The 23,542-nt window shown below is 47.6% G+C and overlaps 1 protein-coding gene across 2 annotated transcripts; it reads left to right on the top strand.

Moving 5' to 3' along the window:
• The first annotated feature begins 6,463 nt into the window (after positions 1-6,463).
• On the top strand, positions 6,464-17,599 carry Chit1 (chitinase 1). 2 transcript variants are annotated; one of them, XM_008830352.2, is made up of 11 exons: positions 6,464-6,650; positions 7,648-7,677; positions 10,045-10,246; positions 11,241-11,297; positions 12,589-12,754; positions 12,929-13,053; positions 13,749-13,872; positions 14,533-14,718; positions 15,060-15,167; positions 16,472-16,598; positions 17,142-17,599. In XM_008830352.2, the coding sequence occupies exons 1-11, from the start codon at positions 6,626-6,628 to the stop codon at positions 17,384-17,386; spliced, it is 1,395 nt and encodes a 464-aa protein (XP_008828574.1). In that variant the 5' UTR covers positions 6,464-6,625; the 3' UTR covers positions 17,387-17,599. The 2 variants fall into 2 exon arrangements, with proteins under 2 accessions (XP_008828574.1, XP_029418045.1); XM_029562185.1 differs by lacking the exon at positions 14,533-14,718.
• Positions 17,600-23,542: the final 5,943 nt, after the last annotated feature.

Raw genomic sequence — 23,542 nt, 5'->3', positions numbered from 1 at the left:
CTTTGAACCCAGAACTCCAGAACTGGAGGCAGAGGCAGATGGATCTCTTTCAGATCAAGGTCAGTCTGATGCTACAGGAAAAATCCTGTCAAGACCAAACAAACAAACAAAAAACTTAGTATGTTATCTAATTAACATATTTTTTTTCTTTTTAAGACTTCTTATAGTCCCAGCATCTAAAACTAGAAGGGGAAACTTTCTCTGGGTAAGCTGGCTTTCCTTCCATATGCAATGGTCATTCATCCAAAGCCATGACAATCTGGAGGCTTGGTGATGCTTATCTGTGGTCCCCACTTTAGGGTGGCAGAACAGGGTTATTACATTATGTCTCACAAATGTCATTTGAATTTCAGTAGCCTGAGTTTCAGTAACTTTTCTCTTAGACAAAAATGAATGTTTTCAGTCCTCTGCCTGGGCTCCTGAGAGCTTCACAGAGGGCAGGGTGGTGAGTCTGAGCACCCAGACTGGGATGCAGACATTCACTTAGTTTCTCTGTCCTCTGACTCCATCTTCATCTAGCATCCTGCCACCCTGCCCCAGCTCTGGCTCCACCCTCCTCTGTCCAGGTGCTTTCAAGTCCACAGTAACTCTATTCTATGCCCTTATTTAATAAAGTAGAGAAGATCTAGGGGTCTAACAGTTCACTGACATGTCCTGTTACCTTTATCCCACTTTCCAGTTCTGCTGACTCCTGTACTTTCCAAGTACTTTGGATCAGAGGCCCTTCTGCCTGTGACCTCTGTAATATGAGGACTCAGTCTTTCAATCTCTAAGCCACTTCCACCCATTCCTTCCATTTTCATCTTCTAAACACTTGTTGGCACTGACCTCTCTCATGTATTTCAGCCCTGTATTCTATTTGCTTTGTCCTGGTGAACGTATATCATTATATACCTCAGGGGCTCAGGCAGCACTTTTAGAGGCCTGTTCAAACTACATGCACAATGGGCACACTTTTTTTTTCATTTAACAATATATTGAGGAGATTATTGCTGCTTCTTAGTTCCCTATGCAGAGGCTGAGGAATAGACTTGAGTAGTCTAAGCTTCTAACCATGCTTGGTTTTTCTGGTGACAAGTTCCCATACAGGAACCTACCAAGAGACACTTCATTAAAACAAAAATTTCCTATTCCAAGTGCCTAGGAGGTCCGGGTCAAAAACCAAGGACAAAGATCAAATATCAGAACAATAACAAAAAAATACCTCATACTAGATCTCTTGGGAAACTAGATCTCTTGGGAATCAAAGGATTTAGAGCTCTGTGCTGGGAGTGGGGGCAGCATTCAAACCACGTTTTTTATTATAGCATGACATCACAGTGGACCAAATACATTCATTTAATAAATATGAACTTAGGGCTACTATGACAAATATTCTAGGTACCAAAGATGGAGTAAGCAAACTTGCATTCTAGTGGTAGGAAACAGACAGTACATGTGAATGGATGAATGAATAGATGAATGAATGAATGAAATGAGTGGTCATGGGAATATGAGTGAATGAATGAATGAATGAATGAGTGGTCACAGAAAGCCTGAATGGGGAGAAGGAAGGTGTGGTCTCACTCAAGGACATTCCAGGTAGTGGCAGCAAGTGTGAAGGTCTCAGTGAAGAGTAGACTTGGAACTTTCCAGAGACAAGGTAAGGGAGTGAGTCTTACTCTAAGTTCTGTGGGGAGCCATTGAGGGGTTTGAGCAGGAAACTAAATCAGGCAGGGTCTGATGTAGGTTCCTTTGTGAACATCATGGCTGCTGGGAGAGTGGCTGGCAGGGGCAGGAAAGGAAGGAGGGAGAACAGTTAACAGGGGCTCTGTTGGTGGGCAGGATGACAGTTAACATTGGTTCAGAGGTAGAGACGATGAACCAGGAGGGAGGACAGGTAGTAACACATGGCCACTGAAAGTGAAGAGAAGAGTAGGGCTAACTCTGACTGAGGAACTAGGTGCCTGGTGATGCCTTGTACTGTTGTGGGAACAACTGGACAATATGGAAGGAGGGACATAAGGGACATCAAATTGAAGGCTCATTCCATGCTAACCCCTGAGGGATGTGTACAGATTGTAAGGATAAGCTCAGCCCTGACTGTGGCCAATAAAACTACAGAGAAGGGAAGTCAAGTGAAGCAAATGGCAGGCAGGGTGACACCACCCATTGTAATTGCATTCTCAAAAAGGCCTGGAGGGCTCCTCGCCCAGCACAAAGCCTTCCCATACTTTGTCTGTTTGGTCTACATCACAACCAGAAAAGACAGAATTACTTCCACTTTACAGACCAGGGAACAGGCTTGAGGAAATTGTGACTAGCCCAGCTCAACTAGCCATGATGTGAACTAATGAAGGCTCCAGAATTTACATAGGAGTGTGCTGTGAAGTGGGGAGTGGAGACTGGTCTTGAAGTTTCCTTTTATTCCATACTGGTTTTCATTGGATTTAGTAAAGGAAGGGTGCTTTGGAGGGGAGAGAGCTGATGGAATTGGAAGGAAGGGTTTGAAACCCCACAAATTAATTTCTTAGAGAGTTTATTGGGATGCCCCACTCTGCCTACTTTCACACTGGAATTCTTTCTTTGCTGTTCTAAAAAAGGAGTTGTGTAGAAATGGTGGAAGGTTGTACATGGAGGAACAAGAGGTGACCCAGAGAGCTCTCTGTGGAGTGCTAGAGAGGTGGGAGTAACCCTAGACTGATGCTGGTAAACATAGGCAGGGAGGTTAGGGCCTGTGAAGAAGAGTATATCAGTGATACCAGAGATCTCTGTACATGAAGGTGGCCTGGTCTGGGGGCTGGGACACATTTACTTGGATGGCACACTGGGTCATCCCCAGGGAAGCTTCCTCCCCAGCTTTACAGGCTATGGTTCTCCCTCCTGCTTTCCCCGCACAGCCTCCACCAGGGCTTGTTATTCCCTAATGCCTGTTAGACACAGATCTGGTCATCAGAACAGCCTAGAGCCCTGCTGAGATCCAGACACAATTGTACAGTAAGTCTAGGGGCTACACCACTCTCCTGCCTGCCTTGTCCAGGGTCCTCATCCTGCCTACTTCAACAAGTAGTTCTAAACTAGAGCAATGAAGAGTTTTTCAAGAAGTCTCTGTCCCTACAGGAAAGATGGGCTGTTTCTTGGTTTATAGATACACACACATACACACACACACACACACACACACACACACACACAATTTCTATAACAGCCCAAACTTTTGTGGCGGTCCGTCTGGTCTGCCTTCACGGTTGTCGCCACTGCCACCCGATCCCGGACCCCAAGGCTGGTGAGGAGACTGTGTCAGCGGAGCCACATTCAGACACAGGAGGCCAGGTTCAGTGACACAGATCTATTTTACTGAGGAATTTACAAGCTTATATAGGGTCCCTGGACCAATCAGACAGGATGCAATGACTATGCCATATATGGGCGGCCCTGGTTCTGGGACCAGTCAGACAAGGATACAATGACTATGCCATATATGGGCAGCCCTGGTTCCTGGTTTGTTTGAGATAGAGTCTCACTGTATAGTCATCCAAAGTGGCCGTGAACTCACTGTATAGCCAAGGCTGGCCTTAAACTAGTGGTGACCCTCTTAGAGTGCTGGCATTACAAACATGAGCCACCACGCCTGACTTGTGTGGATTTTGAGGAGTCAGGATATATATATATTTTATATATATATATTATTTCCTGAGGCACTTGTCTGAGTACCAGGCCTTGTCTGGAGTTGTTCGTGGAAACCTGGGGAGCCCTGGGTATTGAGGAGACCTGGTTCAGAGCCCCTGAACCTCAGCAGGTTCTTGGCAGAGAAGTTTAGAGGAGTCTATTTACTGCTCGTGTTAAGTTTTTTAAAGACATACTTTCCTTTAAAGAAATGATTGATGCAGGACAAAATTAAAAAGAAAACAACACTAATAATAATAATAATAATAATAATAAAAGAATAACTGCATTAACCAAGGTGGCCTGGGATACTAATAGGGGTTCTTGGGCACATAGGATCCCCAGACCACTGGGACAATTGAGCAACTTGGCACCTGGACACCACCTTCAGGTTCTCTTGATGACATGAAGCTGGTGGCATAAGGGTACAATTGCAGTCTGCCATAGAAGTGAGGGGGTAAAGAGACTCCTAGATCACCAAAGAAGCTCTCCTCCTTGTCCTCCCTGTCTCCATCAGCCCCAGAGCTGAGGTACTTCTGCCAATTGCAAGATCCCCGGTTGAGGTGGGGATATTGGAACAACAGCTATACTTTTTCACAAGGAAGTGAGAACACAGAGCTGGTCTATCTGGGCAGCAAGGCCAACCTCTCGTAGACTTCACAGAGGTTGTCTCAGAGGTGATAGATTTCTGATGCCCTCAGAGACCAGGTGGAAGTAGTGCAATGGCAGTGCACTCCTGCAATCATGAGTTCGAGGCTATCCTCAGTTACATAGTGAAACCCTGTCTCCAAAAAGCCAAAAAACAAACAATACCAGCTGCATGTAGTGTCTTCACAGCACTTCTCTGTGGATTTCCCCTGACAAGCAAAGTTCGAGGAAATGAAGGGACTTTCTAGAAGTGTACAGGCAGCAATGGCAGAGTTGTGATTCAAACCAGACCTCTCAGCCATCAGACATTTCATGCTAAACTGAAGGACCAAGTCCTCTTGAAATTGTAGCTTTCCTAGGGGCCCCAGAATCCAGGTACACACCAGACATTTCACACAGGTGATCTGTACCAATCAAGGTCCTGTGGTGAGTTGAATGGTGAGCTCTCTAAAGATGCCTCCAACTGCTCTCCGTTTCTGAGGCTTATTCATGCCTGAAAATGTTAGACAGTTGAAAGCTCATGGATGAGGTGGTCTTAGACCCTAGGGGAGAACTTAATATGGTTGTATAGCTAAATTGATATGGTTCCAAATTGTCTTCTAAATATTTATGTTTATACCTATAGACAAAAGCTACTCTCAGACTTAATGAGAAAAGCTTTGCTTCGCAATGAGTGGTGGTAAATGTGAGACTCGTGGTTGCTCTGGGTGCTGAAAATAAGTGACGGCTGAGTGCTCAGCCCTAGACAGAACATTTATTCCACCTCCTCTAAGGTTCAGGGAGCATCCCAGAAGAGGATGTGGAAAGACTATAGGAGCTGGAAGACTGAAGAAAGGATGTGAAACACCATCTTTTGGGCATGACACAGACACGGAATCATGATGTCATAGTAGCTGTGGTCATCTCCATGGGGCCTGTACAAGACTGGGCCCATCAGTCAAATATGGATGGGGAGGAGGTCAAAAGCCCCAGGCCCTCCCTGATGAACTATTGGTTACTGGTGGATTCTCCTGGAGAGATACCTATTGTCTTCAGCTGTAGACCACCCTGCTCCAATGGACAGTTCCAAACCTATGGTCCTACAGAGAGCCTGGTTAAACTCAGTAGGTCATAAAACAAAACAAAAGAACATGATTGTGGCACAGGGACTTATAGGGAAGAGGGTGTTTTGTCAGGGGTGGGAGGGAGATAAGAGAGTGGTAGGTGTGAGTAATCAAAATGTGTTATATACTTATATAAAATTATCAAAGAACTAATTTAATAAAAATTGTAATTAAAAAGATATCCCCACAATAACTTCAGGCTGTGGCCTTGTTTGGATTAAAGGTCTTTGCAGAAGATAAAGAAGGAGGAGGTCCCAAAATGGGCCCACCCTGGATTAATGTCCTTAGAAACAGAAAGAGAAAGACATACAAGGACACGGAAAGACCATGTGAGATGGAGGCAGGCAGCATTGGAATGACACTGACATAGGCCATGGGATGCCACTTGTCACCAGAGCTGGAAGATGAAAGGAAGGCTTGTCCTCTGGAGCCTCTAGAAGAATCACAGCCCTGCTATACCTTGATTTCAGACTACTTCCTCCAGAACTGTGCGAAAATTAATTCATGTTGTTTTAGGACACCCAGTTTATTATACAGCTATAGGATGCTAGTACTGTACAAGGGCCCCTGATTCTCCTAAGAAACCTGTGCATTTAAAACTATTGCTAAATTCTTAATCACTATTTATCATTATGGATTTTTCTCAATCGTGGCTATAGCAAATAGCATGTGGAAAGTAAAAACGCTTTGTGAAAATCACTTATCTCTGCAACCCAATTGTCTTACAGATGGAGAAACTGAGTTCGAGAGAAGGCTGTTGAGAGGAGAGCTCATCTAGAGAGCCCAATTGCCCTGACCAGAGAGTCATTTTGATATAAAATTATCAAAGAACTAATTTAATAAAATTAGGGCCCCATGGGGTTTAGGACTGCACACAGTCCTTCCAAACCACACAAGGATCAGAGTCATGCTGGCCAGCAGGGGGCTGCAAACACTCCCTACTTTCTTCTCTCTGCCTACTGGTTTGGCAACAGGAAGAGGTCACTTTTTACCCTTTGATTGTTCCAGGAAAGCAAGATTTGCTAAAGACCATTGTGTCAGGTTTGCTTAACCCATGCACCTTGACATCCTACCTCTCCATTTGCCACCCCTAGCCCTGCTTGCTCTCCTCCCTCAGGCCTTAATTTCAGCACTCCTGGCTGTGCTGGAACAGAGCAGTCAGATAAGAACAGAGCAAAACCTGTGGAACTGGTGTGCGCCAGGCTGACATCTGCCACTGAGCCAGCATCATGGTGCAGTTCATGGCCTGGGCAGGTGCGTGGACTCTGACAGGGAGAGGGGGCTGGGCCTCAGGAACCTTGGGCACACAAGGGTATGTGTGGCTTGTAGCTCCCTCCTAATCTCTGTAAGGGAGCAAGAGGACACAGGAACTCTTTAGTTCATTCCACCTGCCTCCTTCCTGGCTTGACTACCCTTTTCACCTCAAGAGCCTTTGTGTTGTAAGGGAAGTGTTCCTCCATAGACTGTCCTAGAAATGTAGTCAATGAACCCCCGCACTGGGTGTTTTTGTTTTTCCCATATTATTAGTTTCTTACTGTTGGCTTTGCCCAAGAAACACCTACAACCAAGGGTCACCTTTCCCAACTCCATATTGCTTGTCCTGAAAGGCAGCTTATGGGTCCCTGAAATTTTTTATGTAGGTTTCATCAGGTTAAAAGGAAAATCCAAGAAATGGATTTTCATCAGGTTAAAAGGAAAATCCAAGAAATGTGGAAGGAAATTCTCTGGAGTCTGTCAGGCCTCAGTCTCCAAGGATGCTGGTAATAGTGCTATAGCCTCTAGTGGCAGGTGGTGGGAAGGCAGTGGGATGTCATGAATCACTGGGGCCAGAGGCACCAGGTACCAAGCCCGTCAGGAGATGGGGTCTCCTGCCCAGCCCTTCCAGGTGGGCTCTTCCTGGCCCTGGGATAGCTTTTCTTCTTGCTCCACAGAGAAGCATAAACTCTGCAGTTTCCCCATGATCTTCCCTAAATATACTGAGGCTCTAGAACAGAGCAGTATCAGTCCATGGAAATTTCTACCAGCCTCAGGAACCAACCCTGGATAGAAATAGGCCCCTGGCCATCTGGTCTTGGTGAAGAGATGAACACAGTGCCCTCTTGGGTCTCCTCAGAAGGAAGCTTGACATGTGTGAAACCATGTCTGTCCTTGGCTGTCTGCACCCCCTGTGCCTCCATTAAAACATGGGATCTGGAGCCTAGGGCAGTGATGGTGACAATGTGACCTCTGCCCTCTCTTCTTGTTACTTCAGGTGTGACAGCTCTGCTAATGGTCCAGTGGGGTAAGTGGCATCTGTCTTCAGGTCAGCCTTTGCTCCCTCCACCCTTCCCTCTGTTATACTCCCCTACCTCATCCCTCCCCCTCCCCAACAAGAACTCTTGTCAGACTTCAAGGAGACTGACTTCCAAAGCTTGCCCCCCTGTGATCATCCTTGTTCCCCTAAGAGCCTTACCACTCCTTCCAAGAAGATTTTGGCTCCTTATCCACCAGCTTAACTCCTGCAGACCCAGAGAACTAGCTTGTATGTCTGCTTCTCCTAGGTCTTTCCTGCGGCCTCTTGGTCCCACCCCTATGTTCTCACAGCTCCTGCACAGTTTCCGGTATATATCAGAGTACCTGTAGTCCTTACCTTAGGTGTTTCCCCCACCAATTCTGAGCTCCTGGAGGTAAAGAGCCCATATTTCCAGACCTGTGGCCCCAGCCCCTAAGCTCAGTGAGGACACTTGTGTTGATGGGTGTGGAGCTTTAAGAGAGGCAGAAGGGAGATCCTGTGTCCAACAGAAAAGATATTTCCTGGGCATTTTCAGTATTTTCAGCATCTGGAACTTCAAGGTCCCCTTCCCACCCCACCTACTAGCTGGACATCAGTGGTCCAAGAATGGTGGCCCCTCAGACGCTTATCTTGAGCCTGTTTCTCTTCGCATTGGGCTGTAGCACTGTTCATCTCCCTCTTAGTTTCACAGGAAGACACAGGCAGGAAACATAGAAGAACTAACCATGGGGAGGCTGGAGATTTCCCCCAAAGCTGGTTTTCAGGCTCTAACAGCAGTGTAGCACCTGTAGCAGGACTTGTATTAGACTAGGAGTTAACGTCCATGAGCACTCGGAACAGAGCTTACTCTAAGCCAGCAGTCATCTAAAGGCTGATAGCCATAGAGTCATCTTGTGAGACACACTGTGTGAGTGATGTTCCTACCTGGAGAGAAGGAAGCTGGGTTATATGACTAGGCCCTGCTCTCACCTGCCTACCTTATGGCCTCCACTGTACCAGATGCATTCGTAGCATTTGATATGCAATGGTATGATGGGACAGCAGCACAACAGCCTCCCAACTCCTTCCTGCATGGTGCAGGGGGTGTCTTCTCTGGGTTGGTCCTTCTTTCTTCCTTTTGCTATAAGGAGTTCACCGTTCCTTATAGATCACCACAGACTACATACGCCCCTTCCAACAAGCTCCATTCCTGGGTGATTTCCATCAGGGCCATTGACCACTCAGAGGTTCTTCTTTAGGACTATCCATGCTCAGGGTTGGCCCTTCATTTTGTACCCCTGTCCCCCCTTCCACCTTTCACTGGCACTGGCCACATGGGGAAGGAGCAGGGGATGGGGGTGGGTTAGAGAGGTGTAAAGAGATCCTGTTGGGGCAGAAGGAAGTCCTAGAGTCTAGACACCAAACTCACTCCCCTCCCCAAGTGTAAAGTGTTGGCTTGTACAAATCCACCTATCACAGAGCTCAGGGTAGGAAGAGGCCTCAGAGATTACAGATAAGCTAAAACCAAAAAATGGATGGACTCCAAGCTTGTTCTGAAAGATGCAGGAATGAAGACTAGCATTTTCGCTCTCTGATGTCCTGGTCCACTTGGCTCAGGGCTGACCTCCAAGGGGCCATCAGCACTACCCCACTGGGAATAGTGCCTTCCCTGCAGCCTTTCCTCCATGTTATGGGGACAGCAGATACAAGCTACATTTCCCTAGGTAATCTAAACTCTTTACTAGAACTTTAGCCATGACATTGATAAATGTAGGTTCTCTGCAAGGAATAACAAATAAATGCAAACTGTGTTAACCCAAGATTAAAGAAGCCTGAGCCCAGGCCTCAGGCTGGGACCTCCTCTCTGCTGCTCCTTGTATTTGCATTTTAATTAACACTCTGAAGTATCCCCATCTATGTTTTGAAGATTCTTCCTCTCTCTCTTCAGCAGAACTTGTCATGTTTAACTCCCTCTGAGCCTTGTGATGGATCTGCCTGGGGTTGCCCAAAGTTTCAGGCCTTAGAAGATGTAAGGAATCCTGCCTGCAGGTCTTGGCACTAAGGACCTGGACTCTGAGCCTAGGGTGTCAAGGGGCCCAGAGACCAGGATCCTAGCACCCTACTCTGTCCTCTGAACAGATGTGCTGACTGGGAGGGGTCATGAGCCTCAGTTTCCACATGGGGAAGTGAGCTACTAACAGGAAGCCTGAGGCCTCCATGGTAAACCTATGTAAATCCTAACTATAAGGTGCTACCCAAACAAAAGCAGGCCCTATTTTAGCTGCCAACATTCAGCATGGTGTGTAAGATGCCCAAGAGCACTGTCTGCCTGGAGCAGGGGCACAAGTCCCCAGAAGCTCTTCTGACAGCCATTCTTTCTTTGTCCTAACTGGTCAGGCTCTGCTGCAAAACTGGTCTGCTACTTCACCAACTGGGCCCAGTACCGGGCAGGGGCAGCTCGATTCTTGCCCAGGAATGTGGATCCCAACCTGTGTACCCACCTTATCTATGCTTTTGCTGGCATGAACAATCACCAGCTCAGCTCTGTAGAGTGGAATGATGAGATTCTCTACCAGGAGTTGAATGGCCTGAAGATGATGTGAGCCACAGGGGAAGAGGGGAGATGGGTGGTGGATGGACTCCTTCTCAGAGCCAGAGGGCTTCTCTATCACTGCATCCCTGTGCCACAAACCTGCTGTGGGGCTTTGGACAACCCCTCCCCTCCTTTTGGTCATCACTTCTCTGGGTTTTCCTGTGCTTATATGGAAGGGATGGGGGTAAATCAGGGAATTCTAAAGGGCCTTTCCAGTTCCTAAAATTCCTTCTGGCAGGGAGGGGATAAACAAGGCCTATCCTTCCTTCCAAAGTCCTAATAACAAACCACCAAGGTAGGTTTCCATCGAGGGGCACTCCAATGTTCCAATGAGTTTATTGGGCTTGCTTATAGAAGAATGGTTGAGGGGTTGCTTACAGGCACATAGATGCCCCCCAAGGCTGCACTAAAAAATCTTTACCGAAGCATGGATGATGGCTTCCCCACAGTGGTATAAATGGAGCCTTGGTCTTCCCCAACCTGTATATTCTAGCCCTTCCCTCAGGCAATGTGCAGTTAGAGCCAAATTACCCAACAGGGATTGGGGAGGAGTGGCTGGATACTCAGATGAGGGTCCTGGACTCTCTCTGTCCCTCCTTCTGTGTGGGGGCATCAGCAGTCAACAAGCCCAGCATGATCTTTGGCAAGCAGGCACATCTGAGCTCAGAATGATGGTGTCTGTCTGTCAGAGGACAGTCCTGTATAAGAGCCAAGTAGGATCGGGACTGCAAAACTGTTTCCCTCTCTCAGGAATTTCCTTCTCTTGGGAACTCTTTATAATCTATCCTTTTCAGCTGTGTCACAAAGCCTCTCTGAGGACCCTGGTCACTTGCTTCCCGAGTTCCTTGTCTAGGTACACTGGAGTGCTGCTGCCCCAGTTAGACACGAGGTCCTCTAAGTCACGAACATGTATTTTCTCTCCCAGTCTACAGCACCTAGGGCACTCAGCACAGATCGTATGCTGGTGAGATACAGCCTTACACATCCCTTGTCTTTTCAGAAACTCCAAGCTCAAGACTCTGTTAGCCATTGGGGGCTGGAACTTTGGTACTCAGAAGTAAGTAGACATGGACAGGGGGCAGAGCTGCTGGATGGGGACTTCGTACACTTGGCAGAAAGTGCCCTGCTCAGGGAGTGGGTAGTCAGGGTAAGGGGGATGGACCACGGGGCTTCTCCCCTCTGGTTCTTAGTGCCCCCATCAAGAGGACAGTGGCTCCAACTTACCATAGATCCCATCTTACCAGAAGCCCAGGATGTAAAGCAGCACAGGGAGCTCAGACCTCTCCAGTCTCAATCTCCAACTCCATGAAACGGGGCAAAAGGAGACTAGGGATCCAGAGAGCATACAGTGTGTTTTCTGAGCTCTGAAATGGGTTATCTTGTCTGAAGATTTTTTGTTCTACTTCTGGTGTTCAAGGCAGCCTGTGAGGTTGAACTTGGGTACCAAATTATTGTCTACTTCTGTAATATCTTTGATTTAGGAAGATAATAGAAATATGCTTCTATAAAAAACTAGAATATATAGTTCCCAAAGTTCTAAGTAATTTTAAAAACATTTTTAGACCATGAGACCTTTTGAAAGTCTGATGAATGTTATGACTCAATTTCCCAAAATAACACTTATATCAGATATTTCATTAACATTGTCAGGATTTTTAGCCTGGTGTCCCCAGGGACATGGGGCTAAGAACTGAGACTACTAATTTAAATAGAAATTAACAAAAGTAAGTCAAAATGGGATCAGTCTATAAAGAATTAAGACATCCCTTCCCTACCCCTGCAAGAAGTCCAGGGGTTCTTTGGACGCCAATGAGGAGGGAAGATATGGAGACATGGTTCCTGGGCCAGTGTGGTGATGAAGCACAAAGCACTCTACAAGTCTACAAGTAGATGAAAGATAAGCCAGTTAACCTTCCAGGGGGTTGAACCAGAGGCTCCCTAGTTCCCCAGACCCTTGCTGAACTCACTGCTCATCTCCCTAAAGGCATCTCAGAAGCCAATTCCTCTTCTTTTCCAAACCTCCATGTTGTGGGATGGGGTGGGAATAGCTAGCTGATTCACAGTGAGATTGTTCAGGGACTAGAATGAGACTGGAGGCAGCAGGGCTCCTGGTGAGTCACTGTGCCTTGGTAACACTGACTTTAGGGGCTGGGGAGCATTTCTATTGTCTCTTCCTGTAATCAGACCCCTAACTCGTCAGCAAATATCCCAGTAGTCTGGTGGCAGATATCCTAGAGCCCTTCCCTAGAGTCTGGACACCAGAGCATCAGGTTACTGAATGCTTTCCCCCTTGCTCTTGAGCCTCTTGTCTAGCCCAAGGGAGGTCATACCATTCCACAATCTCACAGGTTTTCAGACATGGTGGCCACAGCCAACAACCGGTACACCTTTGTGAACTCAGCCATCAAGTTCCTGCGAGCTCATGGTTTTGATGGCCTTGACCTTGACTGGGAGTACCCAGGAAGCCGAGGGAGCCCAGCCATAGATAAGAAGCACTTCACAACCCTGGTACAGGTAGGGTCACCCAGCCTGCCAAGAGACTCAGGGTGGTAGCCTCACAGTAGGTGGGTGCTGCTGTGTCCCCAGGGTTGACAGTTTCAGATCGAGTGCGAGCATCTACCAGTTGGGGATGGGGGTGGAGTCATGCTGGTGCCTGCCTCTGTATTCACTCTGCATTATTCCCCACAGGATTTGGCCACAGCCTTTCAGCAGGAAGCTCAAACCTCAAGGAAGGAGCCACTCCTTCTGAGTGCAGCTGTGCCAGCTGGGCGAGGCCATGTGGATGCAGGCTATGAGGTGGACAAAATTGCTCTGTGAGTCTCAGGCAGGTGATGTGGACCCCAAGTCCTCTGAGGCTGGAGAGGCCCAAGCTAGTAGAGCTTCTCAGAAATAAAGCAGGTTTTCACCTACAGTGACTACCAGGTGTCTAAAAGGCCTTGCTTTCTCTAACGGCTACTCCATTATTCTAATTCCTTCTTTGTGGATCTTTGCCCTGTTCCTCGGGAGCTCACTGTTAAAGTAAGAACACTTCTGGGGAAGAAGTCGTGGAGAACAAAGGCCTTGAGCATCTCTAAGAAAATGGGAAGTTTACATGTCAGCTCTGCAGTGTGGTGTGTGGACTTACAGCCCCTGTGACACTTGAGAGCCAGTTAGAAATACAGCCTGCTGAGCAAGAACCTGCATTTTAGTGAGATTCTTGGGGGACTCACATGTGCTAAAGTTTGGGAAGCAAAGTTGCCTCCAGAACAAGAAAAGAGCACCAGCCTTCTTCATAGAACAGGAAGCACCCGAGGGTATTGAAGGAACAGTAGGAGTGGACACCAAAGCATTCCAGCCTCACAGAATGGGATTGGTCTGCGGGTGAGAGACAGTGCTATCCACAGAGCTAGATGTGAGGCTACCCTTTGACCTCTGACCCATGTTCTCTCTCTCTCCCCTCACATTTGGAAAGGGAGAGAGGGGGCCCCATCCTAATCATTGCTCCTACCTCTTCCCACACCTCTGGCAGGAGCTTAGATTTCATAAACCTTATGGCCTACGATTTCCATGGCTCCTGGGAGAAGACTACAGGACATAATAGCCCCCTCTACAAGAGGCAGGGAGAGAGCGGTGCAGTGGCCGAGTTCAATGTGGTAAGTAGCCGGAGGGATGAGGCAGGACTCCCCTGACCAGCAGGACCTGTGCAGTTGACTCTTAAGGCCCTAATGGAAAAGAAAACCAGGAAAACCAAGCAGGAGACCAAGCAACCAGGATTGTCTTGTTGGCATCTTTGCTTGTTTGTTTTGTTTTCCTGTCCTGCATCGCCTCTGAAGGGAAAAATCTCACTTCTCTGTAGACGTTTAACTGATAATGAAGAAAACCATTTTAGTGACATCAGACTGACTGGGAAGCCTCCTTGGAGCCCGAGTCTCCAGCCAATATGGCTTCCCTGTTTCACATCCTCATCGCATGTCCAAGTTTGATAACATCTCTGGGAATGTCACTGAGAGAAACTACCCAGCCCCTGAAAAGGGCAGGCTGGCTTTAGACAGTTGTGGGTCAGTGAATATTTGTTCAGTGACTGGTTGTCTAGTTCCAAAGTCCACACGCTTGTCATTGTGCAATGTAGCTTCTCTCATGAGAAAGTTGAAAGTCTAAGAGAGGATGGAAAGAAGATGGGCAAGACTTCAGAACTAACAAAGAGCCTTGGATCTCCAGCACAGAAGCTACACTCCCCTTACTCTCTCTGGATCCTCCAGACAACCAGAACCAAGCCAAAGGCAGATTAACCCCTCCTCTTTCTCTACCACCAGGATAGTGCTGTGCAGCTGTGGCTGCAGAAGGGGACCCCTGCCAGCAAACTGATCCTTGGCATGCCCACCTATGGACGATCCTTCACCCTGGCCTCCACATCAGACACTAAAGTTGGGGCACCAGTCACAGGGCCTGGTGTTCTGGGTCCCTTCACTAGGGAAGAAGGGACACTGGCTTACTATGAGGTGGGAAGACTTATCGCCATCTTGAGTATTGTGGGGGCCAAGGACTGCCTGGGAGGTGAGAGGACTTCTTCTCCCACGGTTTCTGAGAAAAGATGCCAAGCATGGAGAATTCTGGCCTGATGAACTGTGTCCTACCCTGGCTGTCTTGGATATGTCCTTAAGCCAGGTGCCTAGAGTTTGAATCAATAGTTCTAGGCCACTCAGTAGAACACACTATGCTCTCCAGGCTTCCTTGGAAAGGAATTTTCCAATCTCTGGTTTCTTCTTGGTGCACACACGGGGTGGGAGGCAATGAACAGTGGTAGGTGCCTTTCTCCCTACTGCTGCCTCTGTTCCTACAGGTCTGCTCTTGGAAGGAGAAACACAGAATCAAGGACCAGAAGGTGCCCTATGTCTTCCAGGGCAACCAATGGGTGGGGTTTGATGACATGGAAAGCTTCAAAGCCAAGGTAAGGCTGGCTCTGCTGGGAGGGGTGAGCCCGTGCAGATCCAAGACATGTCAATAACATTGCATGCTAGCATCCAGAACCAGCATTTTAAACAGTTACTGATAAAGAAAAGGCACAGCAAAGGTCAGAGATGTGGCTCAGTGCTAGAGAACTTGGCCTGGCAGTTACGAAGCCCTGGATTCAGTCCCCAGCTCTGAGAGACACAGAGAGACAGAGAAGGCAGTGAAAAATTGTTCTGCAAATCTCTTGAAAAAATTGTATTTTATCAAAATATAAATTCTATAGGCACATGAAGAGGAGAAATGTGCATGAGATATATGATTTTATTCAGTCTGTTGGCGAAATTTGGAGCATATTGTATCTTTTATTTACTTAAAGCCCCCCTTCTCTTGATCAGTATTGGTTCCTGTATGTGTTTCCTGGCTCTTCCTCACCCCCATGAGATCATCTTCCTGAGGAGAATAAGAGTTACATCTGTTTGTCCTCATACAATCACACCCCATATCAGTGATCATGGATGGCAAACAGTGACAGGGTTTTCTAGAAGTGTAGATGAAGTACTCTGCAGGAATCCAGTGGATAGTAAGATGCTGGATGCAGCTCAAGGAGATGGGAGAAGGGATTGTGGAGGAAACATACTTTATGTAAGTCCTAAAGTCTAGAAGGTGGGCATCCTGGGAGGAGACTGCATAGACAGACAGGGCGGAGAAGGAAGGATGGACCCTGAGAACAGGGTAGGATCCTTGAGGGAGAGTGAGGCCAGCCAGGGGTCCAGACCACCCTACCCTTTAGCTCCCAGCCCCATTCCACAGGCAAACATCATAGCCCCCTGGCAGTGTGAGGGAAAGAAAGCCCTCTCTCAAGGAAGGCACAGGATATTGTGTTCTCTTGGGAGCCTGGTGGAGGAGTCAGGGCCCTTGAGGGGGGGCAAAGACATGATGATAGGAAGGCAAAACTTGCTTCAAAACTTTTGGGAAGAAGGTTAGACCTAATTCCCTATAGTAACTGGGCATCTCACAATGAGTAGACAGTATTTTAAAACAGCAGCTCAGCTCAGAAATGTCCAAGATGTTAACCATCATCACCACTCTGCCTCACCTCCACCTAAGGTATGCTTATACCCAGGAGGGTCAGGACTCAACCACCCAGGCCCTCACTCCAGGTCTGCCTCCAGAAGCCCCAACCACCCATGGGCCAGAGGATGCTGAGCAAACAAGCCTCTGCACAGATGAGGAGGCTGGACTCTAGGCCTGGCCTGGACTATTGTCCCTGACCCCTGCACCCACATCTGCCCCCTCCCCCAGGTCAGCTATCTGAAACGGAAGGGGCTAGGTGGTGCCATGGTCTGGACCCTGGACTTGGATGATTTCACTGGTTCCTTCTGCAACCAGGGCCAATACCCTCTCATCCGAATGCTGCAACAGGAACTGAGTGAGTAAGGGGAGGGAAGCCAGAGGCTGAATCAGGGGTGGGGTGCCCACCTTCCCTTTTCACAAATACAGGCCCTTCTGAAGAAATGACTGTGCCCCAGTATTGTGATTTCCCAAGTTTCATGAAACCTTAGGAGCTGAGGAAACTGTTGAAACTATTTGTTTTTTGTGCTCTGCATCTTCCTGTTTCTTGGCAATATCTGCCAGGGTGTTGTAGTAGAGTTTCCGTTCAAAGGCCTCAGCCTGGGAGCAGCAGCTGGCACCTCACTTGTCAAGAAGAAAGCCAACCCTCACTCTGCAATGTGGGACCCCTAGGAACCCCTCACCAGTATATGACTGGGTATTCCAGGGGTGTATATGGACATTAACTGCTGCTACTGTGTAACCCAGGTTGTCTGTCAGGCTGTGCCCCAGCTGTAGATGTGGCTATGGTCTGGATGTGGACTGTGGATCTTGCTGTCTCCTATGACTGCTGCCTGTGTGCTTGGTCTGTGGTTTGGAATCTCTTGGGCCAGCATCGATTGAATCCTCCTTGTTTTCCTAGGTGTTCCATTTGTGCCACCAAGCCGCCCAGAGCAGGAAGTACCTGGGCCAGGCCAGCCTTCTGAGCCTGAGCAGGGACCCAGCCCAGAGCAAGACAACTTCTGCCAAGGCAAAGCTGACGGGCTGTACCCCAGCCCTAGGGAACAGTCCAGTTACTACAGCTGTGCAGGGGGGCAGCTGTTCCAACAGAGCTGTCCTCTAGACCTGGTATTTAGCACCTTTTGCAAGTGCTGTACTTGGAGTTGAGCCCTGGAGCCTCTTTAGCCCCAGCCTGAGGTCTGGCCTGGGACCCCCCAAACAGCCTGCTTCTGCTTTCCCTGGGGGCTGCAGCCCGGCCCTGCAAGGCTGTCTCCTCTTTCCATAACCGGACCTCTACTCTCCTCAGCTCCTTTTTTTGTCTCTCACAGGCTGCCGTTTTACCTGCAAAATAAATTCTTAATTTTCATCCCTACACCCTGATGTAGTGACTCAAAGAGGCTTTTTAAACACAAGGTTGATTCAGAAAGTGCCCTAGGGAACCAAGAGGGAGGGGGTGGCAAACAGCAGGCAGAGCCAGGAAGAAGGTGGGCCATTCAGGATGTGCCAGGCTCTACGCAACTCTCACCTTGCTGAGTTCCCAGTGTACACGGGTGACAGAGCATTCACTGCACACTGCACATTCACAGGCCGTCGGTTCAGGAGCCTTTGAAGAAAGAGGTGCTTTTCCTAAGGACTGCTAGACTGTTATTCCCAAAATGGGCGCATGATGGCAGCAGAGAAGAGCTTTTTCCAGTTTAAGTGCTCTGCTTGCAGCCACTTCCAATCCTGGTTCTAAGCATTCACTAAAGCCTTGGTGAGCCTTGGTGAGCACTCCAGATTCTGAAATAAAGCCTATGGAGGCCTTTCACACGTCTTCTCTCAACTACTGATCCCACTAGTTAGGTGACATGGAACGATCCTTTTCCCCACTTACAGGCATTTCAATTGAAGACTAATTTTAACCACTATTGAGCCTAGAATCAAGACCTATAATGGGCTAAGGTTCTATAACAAGCATGTGCCTCCAGGGTGACCTATTAAAGAGTGACCTAGCCAGGCATGGTGGTGCATACATGTAATCCCAACATGCAGGAGTCTGAGCTGGGACGATCTTGAGCTCCAGGTCAGCTATAATGAGACATTTTTTCAAACCAATCAAAATAAAAGAGCAAAGGACTAACCTAAATATCTCTTGCAGCTTGAGGTGGCACCTTGATCATTGTATTTGAAGAAAATCTTCACATAACCTAATGGTCCAGACTGTCATTCACTCTCCCAAGGCTGGGTTTGGGGGGTGGGACTCAGGTGGGCAGTTGAGAATAGTGGGGAGAGAGGTTGGTGACTGGCCTCTCATTTGACTGTAACCAGCACCAGATGGCCCTAACGATGCCTTGTCTACTCCTCTACCCTACCTCTCCTTGGGCCTTCTGCAGTCTGTCTTACAGTCCGGAAGAGCCTGCTTTTGTACCTGTTCCTGCCCTCTGAGTGCTGAACCTATTTAGAGCAGAGTCCAGGGGCAGCTTCCTTATAGGGAGCATCTGAGCCCAGGCAGGTACAGGGATGACTCTATGCTCACCAAGTACTAGTGACTTAATTAATGGCTTCAGGCAAAGAAATGGAGACCTAGTTTCCTGATCTGTCAAATGGCGGCATCCCGGATGTCTGGGTGGCTGTGGGTGGAAAGGGGAGTGTCTAGTGACTGATGAACAGTGTTATTTATTTATATATTTTTTATTTTATGTGTATGAGTAGTTTTCCTGCGTGCGCGCATGTGTGTGTGTGTGTGTGTGTGTGTGTATATCACATATGTATAATGCCCACAAAGGCCAAAAGAGGACACTGGATTTTTGGGAACCAAACCCAGATCATCTGCGAGAGCAGCCAGTGCTCTTAACGAGCTGTCTCTCCAGCCCCTACAGTCAGTGTTCTTTTCCTCCCTCTTTCTCATCCCTTTCTTTGCCTTACATTTGTTGAGTAAGTAAAGAAGTCAGCCTACTCCCCTGTCAGCACAATGTGCTCTCCCGAGTGTTCAAATTGTCAAAGTCTTCTCAGGTGCCAAACCTTTCACCTGTGCTAGCTCTAGCCTCAGGAAAGTGTGATCCAAGGCCTCTCTCTGGTCTTCACGCTCCTGCTGCTCCTCAGACCTGCAGTCCCTGCCTCAGCCCAGACCAGATCACCTCTCACTTGGACATGGCTTTTCACTGCCCCCTGTTTCTCCCTCCTCTAGTCTATCCATCACACCCAATCAGCTTAATCTTTACAAATTAAAGGTCTAATCTTTTTAATCCCCTTGCTTAGAATCTACCAACAGCTTCCCCAACCCCCAAAATAAAGTCCCTTGCACCAGCAGTGTTGAGACCCCTTGTCAGCTCCTGGCATCTTTCTGGTCTAACCTCCTATAGTCACACACTAATCCTCGCCCCTAGTACCCAGCTATCAGTACTAACCTCAGGCATCCTAGCTTCCAGTATGGGACCTTCAGGTGCTCACCATCACCTGAGAGCTCAGGTGCATCCCATCTTCTGAATGGATCTTTCTAAGCCTGGAGCAGTTAGTGCACCTACAAGCCATTTGTGTGGAAACTCTTCTACCTACATCCTGGGCTCTGGGTCCAATGTGGTTTTATTTCTTCTCACTGGGTCCCTCAGCACAACCAAGTGTTTGTGATATTTCAAGCCCAGTGACTACTGTACACAGTGGGAGAAAGTGTCAGGGGCTAGACTTTCTGGGGTTGAGAGTCTACTGAGAGAGACAATGGAAAAAATAAACAACTGAAATTATTTCAGGTGACACCAAGTGCTGTAAAGCAAAGCAAAGTGGGGAGTGAGGTGGGACTAACCTACAGCATAGTTGGAAAGGTCCCTCAGTGGAAGTCACATCAGAACTGTGATCTAAAATTCAGAAAGCTGGGCTGGAGAGATGGTTCAGTGATTAAAAAGTGCTTGCTGTTGCTCTTCCAAAGATCCCAAGTTCAATTCCCAATAATTACATGGACAGTTCCCATCTACCTGTAACTCCAGCTCCTGGAGGATCAGATAGATGCCTCTGATCTCGGCAGGCATCTCTACTCATGTGCACATACACACAGAAACACACATATACACATAATTAAATGTAAAAATAAAATCTTTAAAATCCAAAAAGATTTGCTCACATCATCCTTGGATGAAGGGTCATCATGAGTGAGCCCAGAAGGATTTCTTCCCTGGCCACATTTGTTGACTCTGCTCATAGGCCATGACTCCTGCCTTGGAATACCACTCCATTCATCCTGCCTGAGTCCTGCTGGGGCCCTAGTCTTTCCCCTAGCATGGCACTTGTCCAGGTCACAGTGGCTGTGACTGTGGCTTCATGTATAGCTCTTCGAGAACAATGCCCATTTCTCTGAACCTTAGGCCAACTGTTATCCCAATCCCCATTTGATTGGTGACCTTCCAGTAATAACAGTCCAGGTCCAGGCTCCAAGGTCACTGCTTCATGTCCCCACTCCTCTCTAGACTCAGTCCCTGCCTCAGCCCAGGCCAGATCAGTCAGTACCCAGGCCTTCAGGGCTCTGCACAGTGCAGTCTGGTGTCTTCCTTAGCCACTCCAGGCTATGCTGCAGGGCACGAGCCTTCCTCTAGCTCCCTCCATCCTGTGTTTTAGCACTTCTTTTCTCACTACTTCTTGTCCCCCTGAGTCAGCTCTGGGTTACCTCCTGTAGGACATACCCATGGGCTCTGGCACATCAGTGATGCCTCCTGCCACCCTGCAGCACCGGGCTGCTGCACATCTGCCCCTGCAGTTCTCTGTGTGTATTGGACTCTTCCCTCAGGTCTCAGGATTCCCAGAACAAGAGCCATGTCTTGATTGATCTTCTTTAGTGGCACATGCCCGAGGCTCAGTAAAAATCAGATCATTTATTTTGTTTTAAAATCTTTTATTTATTTTATCATTTAAATTTTGCTGCAGAGTTTTGTGCATTCCAGGCTGATCTCAAATTCCCCATATAGCAAAAAATGACCTTGAACTTCTGAACATCCTGCCTCACTTCACCTCCCAAATGCTGAGATTAATGCCACATCCAGTTTATGTGGTGCTAGGGATTAAATCCAAGGCTTTATGCATGCTAGGCAAGCATTCCCCTAGCTGAGCTATATCCCCAGCAAACTGCTCCACCCCCCCATCCTTAGGTACAGAAATAAGTTCTTCACCCTAGAGAATTTCCAGACTAAAGTACCTGTCATTGTATGACAGGTCACTAAACATCATTTGTCCTGTAAATGTCAGCTTCAGCTGCTAGGAATTTAGTATTTCTCACCTGCCCAGGGACCATACTAGCCATGTATTAGGCACGTGATAAATATTGACAGAGCAACCCCAGGTCCTTTAATCTTTAATGAGTCCCTGTAAAGTAAGCAGTATTGTCTCATCACCCCTGGTTACAGGGCCAATGTGTGGCAAAGCCATCTGGTCTAGATGAGACCCAGAGCTCAGGTTTGTACTTAAACCACTGTGGGCACTTCCTGCCTGGGCTACAGTCATGTGCACTGTGTTGTCTCCTCCACCCTGTGTGGTGTATGGACATGAGCCTGTGTGCACTGAGCCTCTACACTGTGTTGCCCATATATTAGCTCCGAGGTTGGTATCGCCAATAGTGGGGAAGGTCAGTCCCAGGGCGAAGCTGGGGGAGTCTTCGTCTCTGACACTGTAGAGCTGCAGACTCAAGGGGATAACAGAGGGCAAGCTGAGCCTGGGCTTATTATGATTATTATTTAGTTCTACCTTTTATCTCCTCTGGGGTAGCCCTCCTGCCCCTATTGCCTGAGACTGCAACACCATCTGAAATTTGAGCTCCTGCCCCAAAGCAAGAATCACTCTTAAGTCACACTTGCTCCCACAACCACTTTCACATATAAAGTGAATAATGTATAAAGTAGATAGTGCAATTCAGGGTGTTAGAGTATGTTGAATTTGGAGCATATAGTTTGGAAAGAATGTAGAATTATTTCTACCTTAGTGGCTTACCCGATGAATATCTATCAGTTTCCCTAACTGTGCTGCCCTCTCATGCCCTAAAGAAGTCCTTGCAGCCTTCTCTCTGATGACAGTGACAACCATATCTGACATACCCACTGGAACTCCAGAAAAAGGAGGATTCCAACCCTCCTGGCTGGATGCACCTGCCAGAGTATCCCTCTGCACTTCCATATGGATGGATCATACCTACCTAGAGCTGAAACTCTTTTTTAAAAAAATATTTTATTTATTATTTTATTTATTTATTTAGGTATTTTTGAGACAGGGTCTCCCTATAGCCCTAGCTGTCCTGGAACTCATTATATAAGACCAGGCGAGTCTATCAGAGATCTGCCTGCCTGTGCCTCCCGAGTGCTGGGATTAAAGGCATGTGCCACCACACCTTGGTGTGTATGAGTGTGTTGCCTGCATGTATGTAAATGCACCTATGTCGTGCAAGCCCCGAGGAGGTCAGAAGAGGGTATTGGATTCCTTTGGAACTGGAGTTATGGACAGTTTGTTAGCCACCATGTGGGTCTGGGAATCAAACCTGGGTCTTAACTGCTGAGCCATCTCTCCAGCCCCCTCTTTTTAAAAACTTTGCTTCAGTTGTAAAATATATCATACATATATAGGAGTGTTCAAAATATGTGCATGCATGAACTTCCACATCACTCAGGTAAAGACACAGCATCACCAGTACCTTGGAATTCTCCTTGCATTCCATTCTCACCATGCCTCAGCCAGTCTAAGGTCAGCTTTTATCTCACTGTGGTTTAAACTTGCACCCACTAATTTCTTATTAGTTCAACATATTTTCTGTGCCTACAAGCTGTACATGTCTGTCCTCTCGTCCATCATGTTTCTTGCTAGCTTTCTTTTGGGTGGCCTGCCCTCCAGGGTCTCATAACTGTGTCGCCCAAGCTGACCTGGTACTCAGGACCTTCCTGCCTCAGGCTCCTGAGTGCTGGGATTAAAGGTGAACACCACCACACTTCTCTAGGTGTCTTTTAATGCAGTCATGTTTATCAGTCTTATTCCTTATGGTTTGGATTTTCTATGTCTTAAGAAATCTTTCCTAAATCATGTGTGGTGCTTTACACCTGTAATGTCAGCACTTGGAGGCAAATCACTGTAAGTTTGAGGCTAGCCTGGTCTATACAGCAGATTCTAAGCAAGCCAGGGCTATATGGCAAGACCCTATCTTAAAAGACCAAAAGAGAAAAAAGTAAAAGAAAAAAAGAGAGAGAGAGAAATCTTTTTCTAATCTAAATTCAAAGAGATTTTTTTTTTCTTCGTTCTAAAAGTTTTACCAGATGTGATAACACAGGCCTTTAATCTCAGCACTTGGGAGGCAAAGGCTGGTGGAGCTCTGTGAGTTCCAGG

This window comes from Nannospalax galili, unplaced genomic scaffold (genome assembly GCF_000622305.1).
Source record: "Nannospalax galili isolate Female #2095 unplaced genomic scaffold, S.galili_v1.0 scaffold113, whole genome shotgun sequence".
In the NCBI taxonomy this organism is placed as follows: domain Eukaryota; kingdom Metazoa; phylum Chordata; class Mammalia; order Rodentia; family Spalacidae; genus Nannospalax; species Nannospalax galili.
This window is presented reverse-complemented; position numbering and strand designations above follow the sequence as displayed.